The 24,117-nt window shown below is 41.8% G+C and overlaps 1 protein-coding gene across 3 annotated transcripts in view; it reads right to left on the minus strand.

The window, feature by feature from the left end:
* Nucleotides 1-24,117, minus strand: part of drp2 (dystrophin related protein 2) — a 187,963-nt gene that overhangs the window by 64,070 nt on the left and 99,776 nt on the right. For all 3 annotated transcript variants that reach the window (XM_046848814.1, XM_046848813.1, XM_046848815.1), the window contains one exon: nt 1,224-1,380. In XM_046848814.1, coding sequence (XP_046704770.1) covers nt 1,224-1,380 — 157 coding nt within the window. The remainder of the gene's footprint in view (nt 1-1,223; nt 1,381-24,117) is intronic.

The raw sequence follows: 24,117 nt of genomic DNA on the forward strand, positions 1-24,117 counted from the left end.
ACAATAAAGTTAAATCTAATTTAATCTAATCTAATAAGGACATCGGAAGTTGTTATCAGCGCTCAGTTCAGAAGCCTGCATCTCTGATGGTATGGGGTTGCATGAGTGCATGTGGCATGGGCAGCTTACACATCTGGAAAGGCACCGTCAATGCTGAAAGGTATATCCAAGTTTTAGAACAACATATGCTCCCACCCAGACGTCGTCTCTTTCAGGGAAGACCGTGCATTTTCCAACATGACAATGCCAGACCACATACTGCATCAATTACAACATCATGGCTGCGTAAAAGAAGGATCTGGGTACTGAAATGGCCAGCCTGCAGTCCAGCTCTTTTACCCATAGAAAACATTTGCCGTATCATAAAGAGGAACATGCGACAAAGAAAACCTAAGACAGTTGAACAACTAGAAGCCTGTATTAGACTGGGACACATTCCTATTCCTAAACTTGAGCAACTTTTATATATATATATATATATATATATATATATATATATATATATATATATATATATATATATATATATATATATAATATAAAATATTTGGCTGTTAAATAGGAGGCAGTTTGTTACCAGAGAGCAGTACCGTAATGAGTGAATGCAGGTGACAGTGAAGCATGGTAGAAGTTTCCTGCATGTTTGGGGCTGCATTTCTGCAAATGTGTTTGAACATTTGTTCAGGATTTATGGTGTCCTCAATGCTCAGAAATACAGGCAAATAATTATCCATTATGCAGTACCATCAAGAAGGCATCTGGTTCACCCCAAATGAATTCTGCAGCAGAACAACAACCTTAAACATAAAGCCAGTGACATTAATAACTCTCTTCAGTGTAGAAAAGGACAATGAGTCCTGGAAGTGATAGTCTTGCCCCCACAACACTGATCTAAAACATCATTGAGTCTGGTATTACATGTCTGGTATTACATGAAAAGACAGAAGGAAAAAACTGTGTACAAGTGTAGCTAGAAAAATGGATTTAGCTGTTTTGCAGGCAAAAGGGGGTCACACCAAATATTGATGTGATTTGGATTTCTCTTATGTTCACTATTAGCACTTCTATTTTTTAAATAATTCTTATTGGGCTTATTGACAGATACAGTAGGTGGAATAAAAGGATTAAGCAAGATTACAGCTAATTAAAAAATTTGAATCAGTGGGGAAGGTGTCCATACTGTTGTACACTTTGTGTTTGCATGTGTGTTTGTGTGATACTACCTGGTGGAAATCATGCTGGTGCTGCACAGCCCCCACATCACCCCCTATAGGCAGCTGTTCTGATAGCTCCTCATCTTTAGCTGTCAGCCATTCGATGATTTCCTGAAGTGACAGCTGCAGTTTCCCACTGTTGTCTGAGAAGGCCTCCAGACGCACCCTGGCAGCAACGTATACATATTCACCATTTAGGCCTTGACCCAATATATAAAACAATACAAGTTTAATAGCTATCAGACTAAGTACAATTAATACATATATTGTATACTAATGCAATGAGATATATGGATTTTAACCTTTTTCATCAATATGGAAGATAACACCTTTAAAATTGCACAAAATATTGCTTAAATAAAACATACAGTCCACCGGCAATAGATGGGGTTGTCGCTGTTATAGCTCCATCAGTGTGACAGTTGAGTTGAGAGAATGAAAAATGATTATTTTGATGTGTATCAAAATAAACTACAAAATACAGTAGCCGTGTATCAAAATAAACTATTGTATTTTCGGATTTTAAAAATTGAAAGCATGAAATTTCTTTGCAAACCTTCCATCAATCGGCCTATTTGATCTATTCTTTACTATTACTTTAACTGTTTATTAAGTAAACAATGTTTGATAGCAACATCTTTACTCTGGCCGAGTCATGCAATAAATTTGACATGCAACCAGCTAGCAGATAAAAAATTCACATACATTTCCCTGTAATCTAAAAACCAGATTTAGGTCAGTTTTAAAATACAGTTTAATGTTTAACAGTTTGCAAATGACTAAATTACACATTCGTATCCTAATTTAGTTACTTGGTGTTTGTTAAAGAAGGACTACTTTGCATCAGCAACACTGACTCATTGAGAAGAAAGTAATTCATAAGACTAATGGAACCTGTATTTATAGCAACTGGTTTCTAACTAATTAGTCATTTGATTGTTAATCATAGAAACAATAATATAGTATGTCAGGCACTCATCAATGGAAAGGAGTGCAAAATCTAAAGAGCTACTTTAAATATGGTACAATAATCTGCGATCAAATATTTATTTATTAAACATTGGACACCTATTTAAATGCTGGCAGCCTGCGTTTTTCTTACCTTCACCACCTTTTTCCATATGGATACATTTTCTGTTCTGATCTCAACAAGTCTGGGCAAACTACTGAGTAGGCAGTTTATGATGTCATCATGTAGACTTCTTACAATAATACTTATAAGTATTTTTCCATATTTTAAAACTACAAAACACTAAAAATATTTTGTTATAAAATACCTGCATGTAGGAATAAAGGTCTGTAGATTAATAGAGGATGGTAGTTTTTAGAGTAGTTTCAGGCCTTAATTACATGGCTGAAATGTTGTGCTCAATCGAGGGTTAGTAATACTCTACTTATATTTCAAGGATGTGTAGAATGCAAAAAGAAAGGAAACAAAAAGCTGGAGTTATTCAACTGTGTAGGTGGCATTGTACATGATTAATGTACATAATAAATAGTGTGAGTGAATTGCTCATAAACAATACCAATTGAGAATGGAATTGGAAAGTCATATTTAGTGTATATGCTGATGCATCACCTCTTGCGGATAAAGCAGGCACATTCTGACCACCTTAATGGAATGTTGGTAGGTAGATTATTTTCAGGGTGTACATAGAGAAAATTATTTATCTGTTAACTAGCTAATTATAACAATTGAGTGGCATGAACAAACAGTAAAATCCAAGGCTAGACAAAAGGGTTATCTGAAAAAAGGCAGTGATCAGGGCAGGCAGCAAACAATCCAAAAAAAAAAGAGGTCAATAGTCCAAGGTCAAAAGGGTGTAACAGCACACAAAATTCACGGAAGGAAGAAATTATTTATAAAATTTTTATTTTTTTTATTAAAGCAGTTTTTTATTATTATACATTAACAGTTTATATGTTTAAAACAATCGCTTGTGCATGCGTGTGTGTGTGTGTGTGTTTGTGTGTTTTAACAAATGTCTTTATTCCATTCATCTTTCACTCATTCACTCCCTCAATATGCAGAATTGTCATGTTTTTTTCCTTTTAGGAGAATTTTTTGACGCTAGACATAAAATGCAAAAGAATCCACAAGTGGCACTTCATGCACGCACGAAACAATGCACTACAAATCATAGAGTGCATTTGGAAAGTATTCAGAGCACTTTACTTTTTCCACATTTTATGTTACAGTTTTATTCCAAATGGATTAAATTAATTATTTTCCTCAAAATTCTACAAACAATACCACATAATGACAACGTGAAGGAAGTTTGTTTGAAATCTTTGCAATTAAAAAAAAAATACAAAACGAAAAAAATCACATGTACACAAGTATTCACAGCCTTTGCCATGACACTTTAGCTCAGGTGCATCCCATTTTAACTGATCATCCTTGAGATGTTTTTACAACTTGATTGGAATCCACCTGTGGTTAATTCAGTTGATTAAACATGATTTGGAAAAGCACACAAGTCTATATAAGGTCCCACAGTTACCATTGCATATCAGAGCACAAACCAAGCCATGAAGTCCAAGGAAGTGTCTGTAGACCTCCAAGACAGGATTCAATGCATAGATCTGGGGAAGGGTACAGAAAAATTTCTGCAGTCTTAAAGGTCCCAATGAGCACAGTGGCCTCTATCATTCGTAAATGGAAGAAGTTTGGAACCACCAGGACTCTTCCTAGAGCGAGCCGACCGGCCAAACTTAGCGAACGAGTGTGGAGAGCCTTCAAGTCAAAGAGGTGACCAAAAACTCAATGGTTACTCTGAAAAAGCTCCAGCATTCATGGAGAGAGGAGAAGCTTCCAGAAGAACAACCATCTCTTCAGCACTCCACCAAGCAGGCCTGTATGGTAGAGTGACCAGACGGAAGTCACTCCTCAGTAAAAGGCACATGACAGCCCGCCTGGCATTTGTGAAAAGGCACCTGAAGGACTCTTAGACCATGGGAAAAAAAAATTTTCTGGCCTAATAAAACAGAGAATGAACTTTTTGGCTTAAATTACATTTTTTAAGTGGCAAGAACTTGGAAACTAGTCAGGTTTAAGGAAAAGATGAATGCAGCAATGTACAGAGACATCCTCCAGAGTGCTCTGGACCTCAGACTGGGGCGACAGTTCATCTTCCAACAGGACAAGGACCCCAGTGATAACTAAGGAGTGACTACGGGACAAATCTCTGCATTGTCCTTGAGTGGCCCAGCCAAGTCATCACAGAAAACACAGGGCTAAGGACTAGTAAGTGTCCTCGCCACATAAAGTGCATCGTGTGCAACCTGGTGCAAACAGGGCAAAGACAACACAAGACAGTGCAAGACAATACAGGACACTGCAAGACAACACGTGACAGTGTAAGACAAATACACAAAACACAAAATAGCACCGCCAGTAATCCTGTTGTATATATAATATGGGTGGTACTGAAGACATGGATGTGAGTAGTGAGTAAGATTGTGTGTTTGAGTCCAGGGTTGTACAGATCAGTGTGTGTGTGTGTGTGTGTGTGTGTGTGTGTGTGTGTGTGTGTGTGTGTGTGTGTGTGTGTGTGTGTGTGTGCGTGCGTGCATGAGTGAGTTTCAGTTCAGTTCTGTATATTGAGGAGCCTGATGGCTTGAGGGAAAAAACTGTTGCACAGTCTGAATGTGACGACCCGAATGCTTCGGAACCACTTTCCTGATGGCAGGAGGGTAAAGAGTGTGTGTGATGGGTGTGTGGGGTCGTCTACAATGCTGTTGGCTTTGCAGATGCAGCATGTGGTGTAAATGTCCATGATAGAGGGGAGAGAGACTCCGATGATCTTCTCAGCTGTCCTCACTATCCTCTGTAGGGTCTTGCAATCTGAATCCGGAAAGCTTATCTTCCTCCCCCCAGCCTTCTCAGTAAGTAGAGACACTGCTGGGCTTTCTTGGTGATGGAGCTGGTGTTGAGTGACAAGGTGAGGTTATCCGCCAAATGAACACCAAGAAATTTGGTGATCTTGAAGATCTCCATGGAGGATCCAACGATGTTCAGTGGAGAATCTCTTTCATTTTGTCGACGTTCAGAGACAGGTTGTTCACTTCACACTAGGCTGTTAACCGTTGCACCTCCTCTCTGTATGCTGACCCGCCACGGTCATGTCATCAGGGAACTTGATGTGATTCGAGCTGTGCATTGCTATACAGTCGTAAGTCAGCAGAGTGAATAGCAGTGAACTGAGCACACAGCCCTGAAGTGACCCAGAGCTCAGTGTGGTGTTGCTGGAGATGCTGTTTCCAATCCGGACTGACTGATGTCTCCCAGTCAGGAAGTCCAGGATCCAGTTACAGAGGGAGGTATTCAGGCCTAGTAGGCTTAACTTCTCAATCAGGTGCTGAGGCTGGTGCTGAGGCTGAGATAATTGTGTTGAATGCTGAGCTGAAGTCTATGAACAGCATTCCTACATATGAGTCCTTGTTGTCCAGGTGGGTGAGGGCCAGATGAAGTGTCGTGGAGATGGAATCGTCCGTGGAACGGATTAGAATACGCAAACTGCATAGAGTCCAGTAAGGGTGGTAGCTGGGTCTTGATGTGCCTCATGACAAACCTCTCGAAGCACTTTATCATGATTGGTGTGAGCGCCACAGGATGATAGTCATTGAGGCAGGAGACAGTAGACTTCTTCAGCACGGGAACAATGGTCGTCGTCTTGAGGCACATAGGAACAATGGCGCTGCTCAGGAAGATGTTGAAGATTTCGGTGAAGACATCTGCTAGCTGTTCTGCACCCTGAGCACTCTGCCAAGAATGTTGTCTGGTCCAGCAGACTTTCGTGGGTTAATGGGACTGTATATCGGCACTCTACAAATCGTATTTCCAGTATGGAGTGAATAGCCACAGTGAGAAGGTGCTAACTCTAGTTTCTTTTTTACACCTCTGGCATTGTATATTTTCAAGTTTATTAATAATAATAATGAAAAATGGTAACACTACACATCACTGCGAGGCGGAGAGTAAACACATCTGCGGTCTGTCACTTAATATGCTCCTGAGGTTACTGAGATTCTAACTAGGTTATTGAAATTACACCACAACAGTGGTGGGCCATAAGGGCCAGCAAGGCCTTCTCTGCTGGCCTAAACACTATCAGAAGCACTGACCTACATTTACAATCTAAATTCTAATATTTGTTCCATGAATTTGTATTAATTTATTCCCAACAGTTTATTCTCTTTATTTCATAGTGTTTATCTTGGCTGCAATGCTTCCAGTATGTGTATGTGGATGTTAGATTTTTTGTCCAATGAGATTTCAGTGTCTATGTGCTGCCATGTCAATCCAATATGCCCAGGGCCTTCAGAATCAGTAGTGCTGGCCCATGTACATTAAACTATATTAGCAATGGGTCTTTAACCAATCTGATTTCAAATTCAGCTCACAGGGCCAGCTAGCTGGCCCAGAATAGCGTCAGCGTTTTTTCGTCCTCTGATTGGTTGGTCAGAGGGAAACTGTTACAACCAAGGTTGACTAGCAAAACACATCTTTAGCAATCTGCACACATTTTTTTTATGCCCACAATGGCTGACGGAGGAAGAGAAATGTATTTGGTCTCGGACATACTTAAACATTTATTTTCAAGGCGGACTTTTTCCAGAAAAGCTGGACATCGTGAGGAGAGGTCGGCCAACCCCAAAGCTAGCTAACTTGTCTCAGCCCAGGAAAGGATTTGTTTGCCACCTACAGACCAGTGCTTACGAGTGGTACCACTGGCTTACAGCCTCTGAGGAGCGGTGCAAATTATGTGAGTATGCAATATGAGTATGCATCTTTGGTGAATAGTGTGGAATTTATTTAAATTTTCTCTGTTTTTGTCATGTTATTAAAAAAATATTGTCACCTGGCCAAATTGAGCAATCAGGGAGAAGGGCCTTAGTAAAAGATTCGACAAGAATTTTTGGTCTGATGAAATCAAGATTGAACTGTTTGGACTAAATTTTACACATCATATCTGCACAAAACCATCTCACCAGTGAAGCATGATGATTGCAGCATCATGCTGTGGAGGTGTTTCTTTTTTTTGCAGCAGGGACTGAGGAACTGGTCAGGGTTGAGGAAACGCTGAATGGTGCAAAGTATAGAGTTTACTGTATAAAGAGAATTACAGATAGAATAAAACAAAGCACTCAGGACCTCAATCTGGGCTGAAGGTTCACCCCCTTATATCAGTCGTCCCCAAACCCCGGGCCGCCGACCGGCACTGGTCCGTGGGTCAATTGGTACTGGGCCGCACAAAAAGTATACATAACTTACATTATTTGCATTTTATTTATTATCTGATTCTGAATGATGTTTTATTTTGGAAAATTAACGGATTTTCTCCGCCACTGTCAGTGTTCCACCTGCCATGATCCCCTCGGTGGCTGTCATGGTGCTGCTTCTCTGCCGCTCCCAGCTTTAATCACAAACACTTTACCGACCAGACTTTATAAACGCCAGTTTATAAAGGTTCTTAAAGGTCATGCTACGGATCTCGTAGATCTTTGACTGCCAGCTTTTACCACTGGTCCCTCGGTGGACTATCTCTGCTCCATGGATCAACTTCATTCCATGGATCCTCTCCGTTCCATGGATTTATCTCCCTTCCGTGGACTATCTCTGTTCCGTGGATTATCTCCGCTCCATGGATTATCCCTGTGTGATGCCCCGATTGTCAGTTCTTCACAATTACTACAATTACAATTGTAATTAAAGACACTTAAATGGGTTTTTGCATGTTAAAATGTATTAAGGGGATTGGCGGTTCCGCCAGATCAATAGAGGGTGCTGTAGGAGTGCTGCGTGTTGCAAAGTGTCTGCTGGGCTGCAGGTCATAACCCAGCAAGACAAGAGCTGATCACACGCATGGTTTTGTCCTGTCTTTATTCCACCATTCCACAGATTGCTGGGAACACTTAACCCGCTACAGTTCTTGGGGGCTCATCCGGGATGAGCGCTACCTGCTGGAGGAGGGAAGCTCATTCAAAAGAATCCGAAGACCAACTTGCCGTGGATCTTTGTATGTAATCCTTGCTGTTGTTTGATGATTGTTAACAGTAGTTTGGAGGTTGGCATGATGGAAAAAGAAAGAAGAAATCTGGTGAAGGAAATCAGGAAAGCACTTTGTGAACTGCCTGATGATGAACTCTTCCTCATTGCTAAAACCATTGAACAAACCAACGAGGGGGAAGAATCACGAGTAGAACTGTGGGATGAAGAGGCATGTTTCGATTTTATAAGTGGCTTTTTCTGCTGTAAGAGCCTGATCGGAAGGGAAGATGGAGGAATGGCAGTGCTGCTAGATCTAAGGGATAAAATCTTACAAATTACTCAGTCTCAGTATGTAACAACACAAAAGTATAAGACACCTGACTGGAGCACAGGGAAAATCCAGGGTCACACTGATCACACAAAATCTGACATAAACCCAAATACCAGCCATTCCCACATGTGCACAGTAGACACTGAGTATCAGTAGATGTTAAAGATGTATGAGGAACTTGGCCGAAAGATTCACACCATGTGAATCCCCACACCATGTCCTCACAATCAAACGCTCTCCCACTTTCTTTCCAGACTCCCCCTCCCCCACGCTGCACTGATGACCAAATGAGCAGGAGAGAACCTCCATATCTCCCACGGAGAGAGTTTAAAGTACATGGAGGCCACATTGGCGACTCTACCTCTGAGATTAGCTTTAACAGTGTATGCTGACAAATTGAAGTGGGCCTGCAAGAACATTTTAGTGAAAGTGAAATCATCAGAGGGGTACTGAAGATCACTAAACCGGGTCACTTCAAGGAGGTGTTAATGAAGAAAGAGGATTTGACTGTACAAAAGTTGAAAGGGCTGATACAGTCTCACTTAGGAGATAAGAGTAGCACAGAGCTGTTTCAGAAGTTGATGTGTGCATGCCAAGTAGAAAATGAGAATCCACAGCAGTTTCTTTATCGGGCAATTGGACTCAAACAAAAGATTTAGTTTGCTTCCAAACACAGCACTGGGGATATAAGGTATGATGCAAAGACCATACAAGAGGTATTTCTCCACACAGTTTGCCAGGGTTTGGGGTCCAAGCACGGTGAGCTTCGTCATGAACTTGAACAACTAATTGCTGCAGGAGACGTAACGGATGACATGCTCCTCAGACAGCTTGTAAAGATAACTAGTGAGGAGGAGGAGAGACAGCGTCGGCTGCAGTCACTGCCACGACTTAAAACCACTCATGCTCATAGTGCCCAAATTGAAGGTGTCTCAGAAATTAAGGCAGCATCTGCGACTACTGAGCAGACTGATAAAGAGATTCGCAAACTTATCACTCAAGTACAAGCACTGACTGATGCAGTCAATTCACTGCAACAGCCCAAGGAGAAAGAACAGAATTGTCAATGCATGGCTAAATCACCTGAAAAGAGGAGAAGGCCGGGTTGTCTTAACTGCATGAAAAAGGGGAAAGAGGAGACTTGCAGCCACTGTTTCATTTGTGGAGGGGAAGGTCACCGGGCGGTTGGCTGTCTAAACAGACAAAAAAGGTAAGTACTTAATGTCAGGCCAAAAAGTACACCAGAGACAGCAGTCCCTAATGCAGGTTCATCCTATCGTAATTATACAGTCAATGCTGGTTCGTGGGATCACATGGGTAGTACCACCAGGAAACCAAGGAGAAGACAACCTGAAAGCTCAGGAGAAAAGATCGTCCAGTTTGTTGGGAAAAAGTGTCTACTGGAAGGAGAAATTGGAGGTCATCATGTAAAAATGCTTCTCGACACTGGAGCGCAGGTTAGCATCATTGATCAAGACTGGAGGAAAGAGTACCTACCAACACAGGATGTTCACCCCTTATCTGAAATAGTGGGACCCAGTGCTGGTCTGGAGGTGTTCGCCATCGATAAGGAAGTAATTCCATTTAGTGGGTGGGTCGAAGCTACAGTGAGCTTATCGGGACATGATGGGACTCGCTACTCCATTCAAGTCGCCTTTCTGGTCAGTCAGCTACAGTTGGAGAGGCCGCTGTTGGGGTTTAATGTGATCTCAGAGTTAATCACAGGACCCAAAGATGGGGCAGGCATTCTTACTACCTTACATTCTCTGATGAGTAACACTGGAAATACCCAAGATGACCTGGTTAAAGTGTCAGTTGGCTTCATACGTACAAAAAAAGTATATGCCGACACAGCCCGGGTGAGGGTAGGGTCACAAGGTGTCACCATTCGTCCTGGTCAGGTCGCCAATGTAAAATGTAGGGTACCTCCCAACTTTAATATTTCTGACCCCACAGTCCTATTTGAGCCAAGTGAGGAGGCCCCACCACTAGCATGTCTTGATCTTGGAGAAGGACTGATTGAGGTTCACAAAAGAGTACAGACACACAATAGTTCCAGTTGGCAACCACACTAAGCATGAGGTGACCATCCCAAAAAGAACCATTCTTGGGGAAATAGCAGCCATTGCTAAGATTATCCAGACAGATCAACCGGAGCCGATGAATCCACAGGGAATTGTTTCATCCCAACCAGCACAGTCAGAGGACGACAACACACAGTGGCATCCTCCTGTAGACCTCAGGTGACCTGAAATCAAGTGTACAAGCAGTAGTGAGACAGCTTCTTTATGAAGAGTCGGGTGTGTTTGCTCATAATCAAAATGACATTGGAAATATCCCCAGCCTACAGATGACACTGAGTTTGAAGAATGATATCCCTGTGCAGAAGGCCTATACTTCTATACCCAAGCAACTCTTGAAAGAAGTTAAGGAGTATGTACAGGACTTGCTTGCTAAGGGCTGTATAGTAAAATCTCGTTCACCCTATGCTGCCCCAGTAGTGTGCGTCCGGAAAAAAGATGGCACACTACGACTATGTATAGACTACAGACAGCTCAACAGGAAGACCATCCCTGATCGTTATCCACTGCCAAGAATACAGGATCTCATGATTGCTGGTTCTCCATACTTGACCAGGGAAAGGCTTATCACCAGGGTTTATGGCCGAAGGGTCGAGGCACTTGGCAGCATTTGTGACCCCTTGGGGCCTATTTAAATGGGTAAGGGTCCCTTTTGGCCTTTCAAATGCTCCTGCGGCTTTTCAACGGAGTATGGAAGAAATGTTAGAGTCCATCTGTGATGAGTGCTGCCTGCCATACTTGGATGATGTTCTCTGCTTTGCCAAGTCCTTTGAAGAACATGTTGAAAAATTCAGTCGTGTTCAGGGTCCTCAGGCAGCATGGAGTCATGCTGCTCCCAGCTAAGTGTGAGTTGTTTAAGCAGGAGGTCCGGTACCTGGGTCGCCTTGTGTCTGCAGACGGAGTAAGAGTGGATCCAAAAGATCTGGATGCTGTGAGGGTACTTCGTGATAAAATACCTGAAAATGTTGGAGAAGTTCGCCACCTTGTAGGCTTCCTAAGCTATTACAGAAGTAATATTCAAGACTTTGCTAGGTTAGCTAAACCTATTTATGGGCTGCTCCAAGCGAATACAGCAGAAAATCAATCACCAGTAGGAAGGAAAAGAGAAAGGAGGAGGAGCTCACAGCTGCCCTCACGACATCCGAGTGTTTGGTGAGACGAACACCAGCAGAGTTTAGACAGACTCATTGACATGCTAACCAACCCAACTGTACTTGCATATCCTGATTTTGATGTACCGTTTGTACTGCACACTGATGCTTCAGAACAAGATTTAGGAGCAGTGCTGTATCAGAGGCAGGAAGGAAGAGTATGGGTCATTGCCTATGGCTCGAGGACATTGTCGCCTGCTGAGAAAAACTACCGACTCCATTCCGGTAAGCTGGAATTTCTTGCTTTAAAGTGGGCGGTGTGTGAAAAGTTTTGTGACTACCTCTTCTATGCCCCATGTTTCACCATTTATACTGATAATAATCCTCTCACCTACGTGATGAGTTCAGCAAAGTTAAATGCAGCTGGTTATCGTTGGGTGGGGGAACTTGCAGATTTCCGATTTGAGATCAAATACCGTCCCGGCAAGAGTAACAATGATGCCAACATGTTGTCATGTTGTCCCCTGGACATGGACCAATACATTAGTGAGTGCACAGAGGGCCTGTCACAAAGTGCCATCCAGGCAACTTGAGAGGGTAACATGATGTCCAAGAATGAAGATGTAGCCTGGGTGGCAGCCCTAAACTTAAAAGCAACTGACACAGTCACACTCCATGATCAGGTGGCACCCGCCATCAGTCCTGATGAATTGAGTAGAGCACAACGGAAAGATCAGGCGATTGGGCCAGTGGTCAAATTAAAGGAAGCTGGTAAGACATTGACCCCTGATGTTTGGCGTATGACGGCAAGTAACACAATGAATCTGCTAAGAGAATGGCACAAGCTAGTCCTAGAAAACAATATACTTTATAGGAGAACAACACAAAGACATCAACTGGTACTGCCTACAAAGTATTGGCAGATGGTACTTCAGCAGTTGCATAACCACATGAGTCACGTTTGGACAAAGAAAGTACTACAGTTGGCTCGAGAAAGGTTCTACTGGCCTGGGATGCTGAAGAGTGTGGAGGAGTATGTGACTCACCAGTGTCCCTGTATAACACAGAAACAACCTGTAACCCATGCGCACGCGCCAATGGGAGGAATCACCTCAAACGCACCTTTGAAATTGGTGTGTGTTGATTACTTGCACTTAGAGACCAGTCGCGGGGGGTATGAATATATCCTGATGGTCATTGATCACTTCACCAGGTTTGCTCAGGCCTATCCTACCAGGAACAAATCTGGGAAGACTGCAGCTGAGAAAATATTCAACGACTGCATACCTCGTTTCGGGTTCCCCGCAAAATTACACCATCACCAGGGGCATGAGTTTGAAAATTCCCTTTTCCACACCCTGCAGAAGCTCTCTGGGGTGGGTCGCTCCAGGACTACTCCATACCACCCTCAAGGTAATCCTGTAGAGAGACTAAACCGAACTTTGCTTCAGATGTTGTGGACACTGACTGAAAAGGACAAACAGATCTGAAAGAAACATCTGCCGAAGGCCATTCACGCCTACAATTGCACCAGGCACGAGTCAACGGGATACTCTCCCTTCTACCTAATGTATGGTCGTCATCCACGGCTTCCCATTGACTTATTGTTTGGGTTAGTACAAGAAGAGGGATTCACCACCGCACATGGGTATGCTGAGCGCTGGGCAGATCGGATGGCTGAAGCCTTTAGGATTGCAGCACAGAACAGCAAGCAGAGGAGTCTGCGCAATAAAGAATACTATGATCAGAAAGCCGGTTGTATCATTCTAAGACCTGGAGATCATGTCTTGGTGAGGAATATGAGTCAGAGGGGTGGCCCAGGAAAGCTGCGTTCTTTTTGGGAGCCTACCATTTATGTTGTGAAGGAGCAATTAGGTGATAACTTCGTATACAAGGTACATCCAGAAAATGATGAGCACAAGATCAGAACATTGCACCGAAACCACCCTCTGCTTGTGAATGATTTACCAACACCAGAGAATCTGGACCCAAAGAATCAGAAAGTGCCTGGAAGAAGAGGTGTTGAGACAAGGGTACAACTGAGGAGAAAGGTGACACAAAAAGATGAGGTAGGAGGAGATGAGGAGTCAAGCTCTGATGAAGAAGAAGGATATTATAGAAGAAGGAGGAGAATAGGCAATTCAAAATGTTCCGAACGTGAAGGAGAGGAACCAGGTAGTGGGCAGTTTTAGGGAGAGCAGGATGGGTCTGACTCCATGGAGAGAGATGATTTACAGAGGGCTTGCACAAGAGAGACTTCGGAACAATTATCGAAAGAACCAGAGTGCATATCTCATGATGCTGACCTTTCAGAAGATACTTCGCTACCTGTGGAGAGCCAGGAGCCAGAACAAGGCGTGGAATCAGGAGGTGAAGACCCACAAGAAGAACCCCCACAACAAGAACCCTGCCGAGGAAGTAAGAGATCACTCAGAGAGAGAAGACCTGCTCAAAGAATGACATACCCCTTTCTTGGACAAACCACATTTCAAACAGTACCAACATTAAACACACTAATGGCAAACACAGTTCAGTCACTACCCTGGGCACTCACATCTTCAAATACATGGGTGGACCATATCAGTAACCCATACCAAGGGGTACCAGTTACAGTTAGAGTTCCAAATTATTAAGATATATATATATATATATATATATATATATATATATATATATATATATATATATATATATATATACAGTGAGGAAAATAAGTATTTGAACACCCTGCTATTTTGCAAGTTCTCCCACTTAGAAATCATGGAGGGGTCTAAAATTGTCATCGTAGGTGCATGTCCACTGAGAGAGACATAATCTAAAAAAAAAATCCAGAAATCACAATATATGATTTTTAAACTATTTATTTGTATGATACAGCTGCAAATAAGTATTTGAACACCTGTATATCAGCTAGAATTCTGACCCTCAAAGACCTGTTAGTCTGCCTTTAAATTGTCCATCTCCACTTTATTTATTATCCTAAATTAGATGCACCTGTTTGAGGTCATTAGCTGCATAAAGACACCTGTCCACCCCATACAATCAGTAAGAATCCAAGCTGAAGCGAACTTGGGTTCTGCACCAGGACAATGATCCAAAACACAACAGCAAGTCCACCTCTGAATAGCTGAAGAAAAACAAAATAAAGACTTTGGAGTGGCCAAGTCAAAGTCCTGACCTGAATCCTATTGAGATACTGTGGCATGACCTCCAAACGCGGTTAATGCTCTAAAACCCTCCAATGTGGCTGAATTACACATTCTGCATAGATGAGTCAACCAAAAATCCTCCACAGTGCTGTAACAGACTAATTGCAAGTTATCGCAAACGCTTGATTGTAGTTGTTGCTGCTAAGGGTGGCCCAACCAGTTTTTAGTAGTTCTCCTCTGTCCTCTGTAGTTTAGGATTTTGTTTTTTTTACTCAATAATAAAAACCTTTATTTAAAAACTGCATGTTGTGTTCAATTGTAAGCCAGCCATTATGGATGCACAAGCCAGTGCACTCTTAGTGCCGGTCCCAAGCCCGGGTAAATGGGGAGGGTTGCATTAGGAAGGGCATCCAGCGTAAAACATATGCCAAATCAAATATGCGGATCACAAATGAGAATTTCATACCGGATCAGTTGAGGCCCGGGATAACAACGACCGCCACAGGTATCGTTAGCCGACAGGGTACCGGTGGAAATTGGGCTACTGTTGGCAGTAGGAGGAGAATGAGAGGAGGAAGACGTCTCCAGAGACGGCAGGGAAAGGAGCAGTGCAGGAGAGTGGAGGTTCGGGTTGGTACTTTAAATGTTGGTACTATGACGGGTAAAGGGAGAGAGATAGCTGATATGATGGAGAGGAGAAAGGTAGATATGCTGCGTGTTCAGGAGACCAAGTGGAAAGGGAGTAAGGCCAGGAGCATTGGAGGTGGGATTATACTGTTTTATCATGGTGTGGATAGAAATGGTGTAGGGGTGATTCTGAAGGAAGAGTACAGTGAGGGTAGTGGAGGTGAAGAGAGTTTCTGATAGGGTGATGATCGTGAAGGTGGAAGTTGAAGGGATGATGATAAATGTCATCATTGCCTATGCTCCACAAGTTGGCTGTGAGATGGAGGAGAAGGAAAGATTCTGGAGTGAATTAGATGAAGTGGTAGATAGTGTACCTAGGAAAGAATGATTGGTGATTGGGGCAGACTTTAATGGGCATGTAGGTGAAGGGAACAGAGGTGATGAGGAGGTGATGGGTAGGTATGGTTTTAAGGAGAGGAATGTGGAAGGGCAGATGGTGGTAGATTTTGCTAAAAGGATGGAAATGGCAGTGGTGAACACTTATTTTAAGAAGAAGGAGGATCATAGGGTGACGATAAGAGTGGAGGAAGGTGCACACAGGTGGACTATGTGCTATGCAGGAGATGCAACCTGAAGGAGATTGAGACTGTAAGGTGTTGGCAGGGGACAGTGTAGCTAGACAGCATCGGATGGTGGTCTGTAGGATGGTTTTGGAGGAGAAGAAGAAGAGGAGAGTGAGGACTGAAAGAAGAATAAGATGGTGGAAACTGAAGGAGGAAGAGTGTAGTGTGAGGTTCAGGGAAGAGGTCAGACAGAGGCTCAGTGGTGTTAAGGAGGTGTTGGATGATTGGGCAACTACTGCAGGAGTGATGAGGGAGGCAGCTAGAAAAGTACTTGGTGTGACATCTGGAAATAGAAAGGAAGACAAGGAGACGTGGTGGTGGAATGAGGAAGTGCAGGAGAGCATAAGGAGAAAGAGGTTGGCAAAACAGAAGTGGGATAGACAGAGTGATGAGAAAAGTAGGCAGGAGTACAAGGAGATGCGGCAGCAGGTTAAGAGGATGTGGCGAAAGCCAAGGAAAAGGCATATGAGGAGCTGTATGAGAGGTTGGACACTAAGGAAGGAGAAAAGGATTTATACCGATTGGCCAGGCAGAGGGACCGAGCTGGGAAGGATGTACTGCAAGTTAGAGCAGTAAAGGATGGAGAGGGAAATGTGTTGACTAGTGAGGAGAGTGTGTTGAGAAGGTGGAGGGAGTATTTTGAGCAGCTGATGAATGAGGAAAATCAGAGAGAGAGAAGGTTGGATGATGTGGAGTTGGTGAAGCAGGATGTAGATAGGATTAGTAAGGAGGAAGTGAGAGCAGCGATTAAGAGGATGAAGAGTGGAAAGTCGGTTGGACCAGATGACATACCGTAGAAGCGTGAGATGTTTAGGAGAGATGGCAGTGGAGTTTTTGACCAGATTGTTTAACAGGATTTTGGAAGGTGAGAAGATGCCTGAGGAATGGAGAAGAAGTGTGCTGGTACCGATCTTTAAGCATAAAGGAGATGTGCAGACCTGCAGTAACTACAGGGGAATTAAGTTGATCAGTCACACCATGAAGTTATGGGAAAGAGTAGTGGAAGCCAGGCTGAGAGAAGAGGTGACCATCTGTGAGCAACAGTATGGTTTCATGCCGAGGAAGAGCACCACAGATGCCTTATTTGCTTTGAGAATGTTGATGGAGAAGTATAGAGAAGGACAGAAGGAATTGCATTGTGTATTTGTGGATTTAGAGAAGGCGACGACAGGGTGCCAAGAGAGGAGTTGTGGTATTGTATGAGGAAGTCAGGTGTGTCAGAGAAGTATGTGAGGGTGGTGCAGGACATGTATGAGGACAGTGTGACGGCAGTGAAGTGTGCAGTAGGTACGACAGACTGGTTCAGGGTGAAGGTTGGACTGCATCAAGGATCGGCCCTGAGCCCTTTCCTGTTTGCAGTGGTGATGGACAGGTTGACGGACGAGGTCAGACAGGAGTCTCCCTGGACTATGATGTTTGCGGATGATATTGTGATTTGTTGTGAGAGTAGGGAGCAGGTTGAGAAGAGCCTGGAGAGGTGGAGATATGCGCTGGAGAGAAGGGGAATGAAACTCAGTAGGAGTAAGACAGAGTACATGTGTGTGAATGAGAGGGAGGGCAGTGGAGTGGTGCGGTTGCAGGGAGAAGAGCTGGAGAAGGTGGAGGAATTCAGGTACCTAGGGTCAACAGTGCAAAGTAATGGAGAGTGTGTTAGAGAAGCGAAGAAAAGAGTGCAGGCAGGGTGGAGTGGGTGGAGAAGAGTGACAGGAGTGATTTGTGATAGTAGGGTATCTGCAAAAATGAAAGGAAAAGTTTATAGGACTGTAGTGAGACATGCGATGTTGTATGGATTAGAGACAGTGGCATTGAGTAAAAGACAGGAGGTGGAGCTGGAGGTAGCAGAGCTGAAGATGTTGAGGTTTTCGTTGGGAGTGACGAGGATGGATAAGATTAGAAATCAGTTTATTAGCGGGACAGCGCATGTAGGATGTTTTGGTGACAAGGTGAGGGAGGCGAGATTGAGATGGTTTGGACATGTGCAGAGGAGGGACATGAATTATATTGGTAGAAGAATGCTGAGGATGGAGCCACCAGGTAGGAGGAAAAGAGGAAGGCCAAGGAGGAGGTTCATGGATGTGGTGAGGGAAGACATGCAGGTAGTTGGTGTGAAAGAGGCAGATGTAGAGGACAGGGTGGTATGGAGACGGATGATCCGCTGTGGTGACCCCCTAATGGGAGCAGCCGAAAGAAGAAGATGTTGTGTTCAATTGTGTTATCTTTTACCAATATTTAAATTAGTTAAATGATCTGAAACATTAAAGTGTGACAAACATGCAAAAAAATCAGGAAAAAATCAGGACAAACACTTTCACGCCACTGTGTATGTGTATATATAAGTGTGTGTGTGTGTGTGTGTGTGTGTGTGTGTATATGTGTGTGTATATATATATATACGTATATATATATATATATATATATATATATATATATATATATATATATATATATATATATATATATATATATATATATATATATATATATATACATATATATATGTATATATATATATATATATATATATATATATATATATATATATATATATATATATACGTGTGTATATATATATATATATATGTACTGTATATATACAGTATATATACACAGTGGAACCCCGTTCGAGCAACCTATAGTACGAGCAAACGGAGATACGAGCAACATCGCTCGCAAAATTTTACCGTTTCACGAGCAAATTTCGAAGGCACGAGCAAACTCACGCTGCTGGTTCCCCGTTTTCGGCGGAGGCTCGCATCAGTCGCTTAGTTGATGATGTATCACTCGGTCGCTCTCGTTGTTCAGTGCAGGAAAAATGTAACTGTGGCAGCGGGGGCGTGGCCGAGCGGCGGTTTGTAAATGGAGTTTGGGAGCAGATAGGCAGGGGATTGCCTCACCTGAAGTTAATGTGACCTAATGATTGTTCTCTCTTTTCAAGTAATCGGAGGGTGCGTGCGTGCGTGCGTGCGTGTGCGTGCGCACGTGCGCGCCTGAGACGTACTGCGTGGGGCACTAAGCAGACCGACACAAAAAACTTTCTTTCGGCTTCTCCCATTAGGGGGCGCCAAAGCGGATCCTCCGCACGTTTGATTTGGCACGTTTTTTTTTTTTTTTTTTTACGCTGGATGCCCTTCCTAACGCAACCCTCCCCAATTTATCCGGGCTTGGGACCGGCATTGAGAGTGGCTGGGGTTGGTTCCCTGACCGGGATCGAACCCGGGCCGCAGCGGTGAGAGCGCCGCATCCTAACCTCTAGACCACCAGGGAACCTCTAAGCAGACCGACACAAAAAAAAACAACAAATAAAAGTGGATGTGAAGCCTTTGCATCTGACCTGTTGTGGCGTTCCTTATTCCCGTATTCATATGCTCTCCCACAGTAACTTTTTTAGTTTTATGTTTTTATTTCACTAGAAATCTTGAAAAATGTCTCCCAAGAAAATCAGTGATGGTGCTGTGAAAACGAAAGTAAATAGAATTACATGGAAACCGAGGAGGTTATGAGTGTTTTGTGCGTTTTACACTCACAATCAACCACTATCACATGAGTAAGTGTTAAATTATGTTTATATTATGGTCATTTACTGTGTATTTGTTTTTAAAAATAGGCTACAATTACTTTTTAAGTGCAGAAATAAGCAATCGGATGAGATCTCGGAACGGATTAAATCACTTTCACATTCATTCCTATGGGGAAAATCAGTTCGAACATACAAGCAAATGGACACACGAGCAATTTTCAAGAACGAATTATTATGCTCGTACAACGGGGTTCCACTATATATATATATATATATATATATATATATATATATATATATATATATATATATATATATATTTCATTATATTAATAGATTGTCGTGCTAACAGTCTCTTCACAAAAACTCAATTGATTAAGCAAGAGTCTTGTGACAAAAATGAATATAGGAACTTTCTAGTCATAATAAATTATATTACTTTTTGTATACTTAAGTACTTTTTGTATACTTAAGTACAGTTATAGGGAAAATACTTTTGTACTTAAACTCAAGTGACAGTTTAAAGGCAGCACTTTTACTTTTACTAGAGTTATATTTTATAGAGTATTTCTCTACTTTTACTCAACTACATGCTTTGTGAACCAGCGTCTACCACAGGAATCAGGTTTTTATTGATTCAGGGAGATGCACAATCCCCACATCTTTTTTTAATAGATGGAAATGGATTCATGGCTACTGTATCTATTTTCTAGCATCATATAGAATATGTATAAAAAAATCAATACATCTAAAACGTCTTTTGAGACAGAATAACCAGCAGCAGCTGTGAAGATCTGCTTTTGCAGCGGTAGCTGTAGTGTAGTGTCCCACTATCCAACAACACCAAACCTGATGTTGTCAGGGAAAGACAAATTTCCCAATTCCACCTCACTCACTGTCGGATCTACTCATGATAGATCTACTGGACTTCCTACCACTAGTATTCTCTGTACTTTCATGCTCCTGGCTCCGCTTCGGAGGAAGCACTTAAGATAAATTTGCTGTTAATGGTTTACACTGGCTATCATTCCTGGACTACCTGCATTATGGATTCTACCCGCATTACGGATTATACCGACTCTTCGGTTCGTGGTTTTCCTCAAGCTTCTTTGCCTTGTGTATTCTGACTAATAAAGTGTTTAACCATACTCCGGTTTCCGACTCTTGGTCCAAGCGTGACAGAAGATCCGACCGAAAATCAGACCTCTGCAGACAGTGCCACCACGCCTCAGGCCTCCGTAGAAGGCATTGCTCCACCTCAGCCCTCTGCAGAGAGCGTCGCTCTGCCTCAAACCTCCACAGAGGGCGTCGCTCCATCTCAGACCTCCGCCGGGGTCGTCACTCCACCTCAGACCTTTCCTGACCTCAAAAGGTTTTTCACCCGGTGGCAGTTCACAGCAAGCTCCGGGGTACCCACCACTGGCACCCAAACTTCCTTATTTCCCAGGTTGTGCAGGCCTGTCCAAGGCTTCCCTCCTTCAGGCCCCCTCCACCCACTCCTCGGAGTGCCCTGGCCCACCTGGTGATTGTGGGTTTGGGGTGTCAGGAGCCGCCCCTAGAGGGGTGGGGGGGAATTAATGTCAGGGCACCACCAGCCACGCCTCCCTCCAAGACTCCAACTTTCACTCAGCCTCTTCCTGCTCTGAATCACCTAAACCTGTTCCCCATTACCTTTCCTCTTTACAAAGTCCCGATTCCACCTCACTCACTGTCGGATCTACACGTTGCCATTAAAGATCTACCGGACTTCCATGCTTCTGTGTGTGTGTGTGTGTGTGTGTGTGTGTGTATATTATATATATATATATATATATATATATATATATATATATATATATATATATATATAGCCTCGACGAAGCTAGAAGCTAGAAGCTAACCCGGTGTTCTGTTGTACATTGTTGATAGTTTTCATACTTAAGCTGTGAAAGGAACATGTTTAAAACACAACAACTTTTATGATGCAGAAGCCACTTTAGTTTTTGATTGTGAATATGTTATTTATTTCAGAAATCCTTGTGATATATTCCGTTTGTGCTGGTCTGACTTAAATAAAATAGTGTTTAAAAATTACTTTGTGTTTAAGTCAGTTTTGTGTTTGTATAGACTATAACGCATTAAAGGGCATTAATGGAAACATTAAAGAAGGTTATTTAAAAAAGTAACTAAAAAGTTACTTTTAACAGTACACATTACTTTTTGGTGTAAGTGTGTGTGTGTGTGTGTGTGTGTGTGTGTGTGTGTGTGTGTGTGTGTGTGTATATGAATACATGAATCAATTTCCATCTAATTAAAAAAGATGTGGGGATTGTGCATCTCCCTGAATCAATAAAAACCTGATGTCAAATTCCTGGAAACACTAGACACTGGTTCACAAAGCATGTAGTTGAGTAAAAGTAGAGATACACTCTGTAAAAAAAGTAAAAGTGCTCTCTTTAAACTTTCAGGAGTTCAAGTACAAAAGTATTTTCCCTTCAAATATACTTCAAAATTAATATGATTTGTTATGACTATAAAGTTCCTATTATCATTTTTGTCACAAGGCTCTTGCTTAATCAATTTAGTTTTTGTGAAAAGACTGTTACTTAGCACACCAATCTATTAATATAATGATATTAATTACACAAACACTGATTGATATATATTAAAAATTATCATGTGCCCAAAACATTCTTAAAAATACTTTTAGAAAAATCACGCAAATAAGGCCATGCTTGTTGTGGCAACTTATAGTAAGGAGTCTTCCATTCTTCCATTATTTATTACTCTTAAAATGTACTGCTTGCAATTGAACTGATGCTAAAATTAATGTTGGTGCTAAGTTTATATCACCAAGCAGAAATCAAAGCAAGTTGAAAACAGAGCGTGCACTCGATTGGTGGCTTGCTGCGTGCTTGACCAGTTAAGTTTTTATCCACTCATAAATAAAAAGAAACGACTGATTTCACAAAATGTAGCTGAGTAAAAAGTAAGATATTTGACTTTGAATTCTTCTCAACAGATACGTGAAAAAGCTACTGAAGTACAGTAACATTTGCTTACAATTTAGTTTGAATCTTATGTTGTTTCAAAAGAACTGAAGATTTATTTCATACTTCATAGTAAACAGCTATATGAATGGTAGAAAAATATATATTTTGTGTTCTCTGATGAGTTTCAGGGTTTTGAAACACATATCACTAATCTGTTATCTGAAAGCACAAATAACACCAGTTTTACTAGAGTTTTTAGTTACAAGTGTTACTTACTGTTAATGCATCTATGAAGGCTTGAAGTTACCTAAATGGGCAGCTATCTCATATTAATTGAGTAGTTAAATGGGCAGTACAGGGTAAGGGCTTTGCTTGACCTCCTGAACAAAAGTCAAATGTACTGTATTAACCTCAAAGGCCTATCAATGTAAATTTAGGTGATATGTATGATCTGCAATATACAGATTTAGCTAAAATGAAGATTATTATAAGGACATGACAAAAAAGGAATAAAGTAGGTTTAGTTTATACAATGATCAAAACATTGATTCTCCCTACTCCAGCAAACACAAAATATAAACCATAAGGATCATAAGTGTCTAGTAGCTATTTTCAAAAGCAGATGTTACCAACTACAGGTCTGTTTATTTTATGGGGAAAATAGAACAAACAGGTTTTTACTGTAGGTGTACAAGGTGTTGGGTTCAGAACAAATCACCAGAACAACTTCAATGGGGCTTAGCATAACATCTACAAATTTACAAATCAAGTATTTAAAAGATAAACACAATTGTATATTCCTCAGTTGGTATGATGATAATTTAATGATGGTGGTGAAGAGCTCTGATAATATTTTAATCCACATTTTAGTCAAAAAGAAATGTTCAAAATCTACAGAATATGATTTCATGAATTTCATACAATTCAGTCCTGTTAGAAGGAGTTGTTGTGATCTTCGGAGAGACCACATGACAGGAAATATAGTATAATAGATCAAAGGAAATTAGTCAGAATGCCCTTTAAAGCATAACGTTTTTCACTGTATTTAAAAACACCATTGCATGTCTAGCTGCTGAAACCTACAGTTGGTGACAATTAAATTTTATTTGTACAGTGATTTTAACAACAGCCGTTGTCATAAAACAGTTACAAAAAATGCGGGTAATTCCTAATGAGCAAGCCAGAGGCAACAAAAAAAAAAAATGCTTCATGAGATTTTAATACAGAAGAAATTTTAAGAGGAACTAGACTCTAAAAACAACCCATCAATCCTTGGCTGACAACAGATGGGGACTATACATTAACTTAGATAGTCTTTAGGATCTCTGCTGTTGCCTTTGAGCAAATATAAGTCTGCACACAGATAAATCACTTTGTCATTCATCACAATGTGGAAAGAGTTTCTAACACAAAAGGGACAAATAGTTGTTAATCTGCAGGGGGGGAAGGTACTTAACATAAAAAATAAATACTGTATGCTAAATATAATTATACAACAGCACAGAAATAATGCGCAGA

Source organism: Silurus meridionalis, chromosome 5 (assembly GCF_014805685.1).
Source record: "Silurus meridionalis isolate SWU-2019-XX chromosome 5, ASM1480568v1, whole genome shotgun sequence".
NCBI classification, from domain to species: Eukaryota; Metazoa; Chordata; class Actinopteri; order Siluriformes; family Siluridae; genus Silurus; species Silurus meridionalis.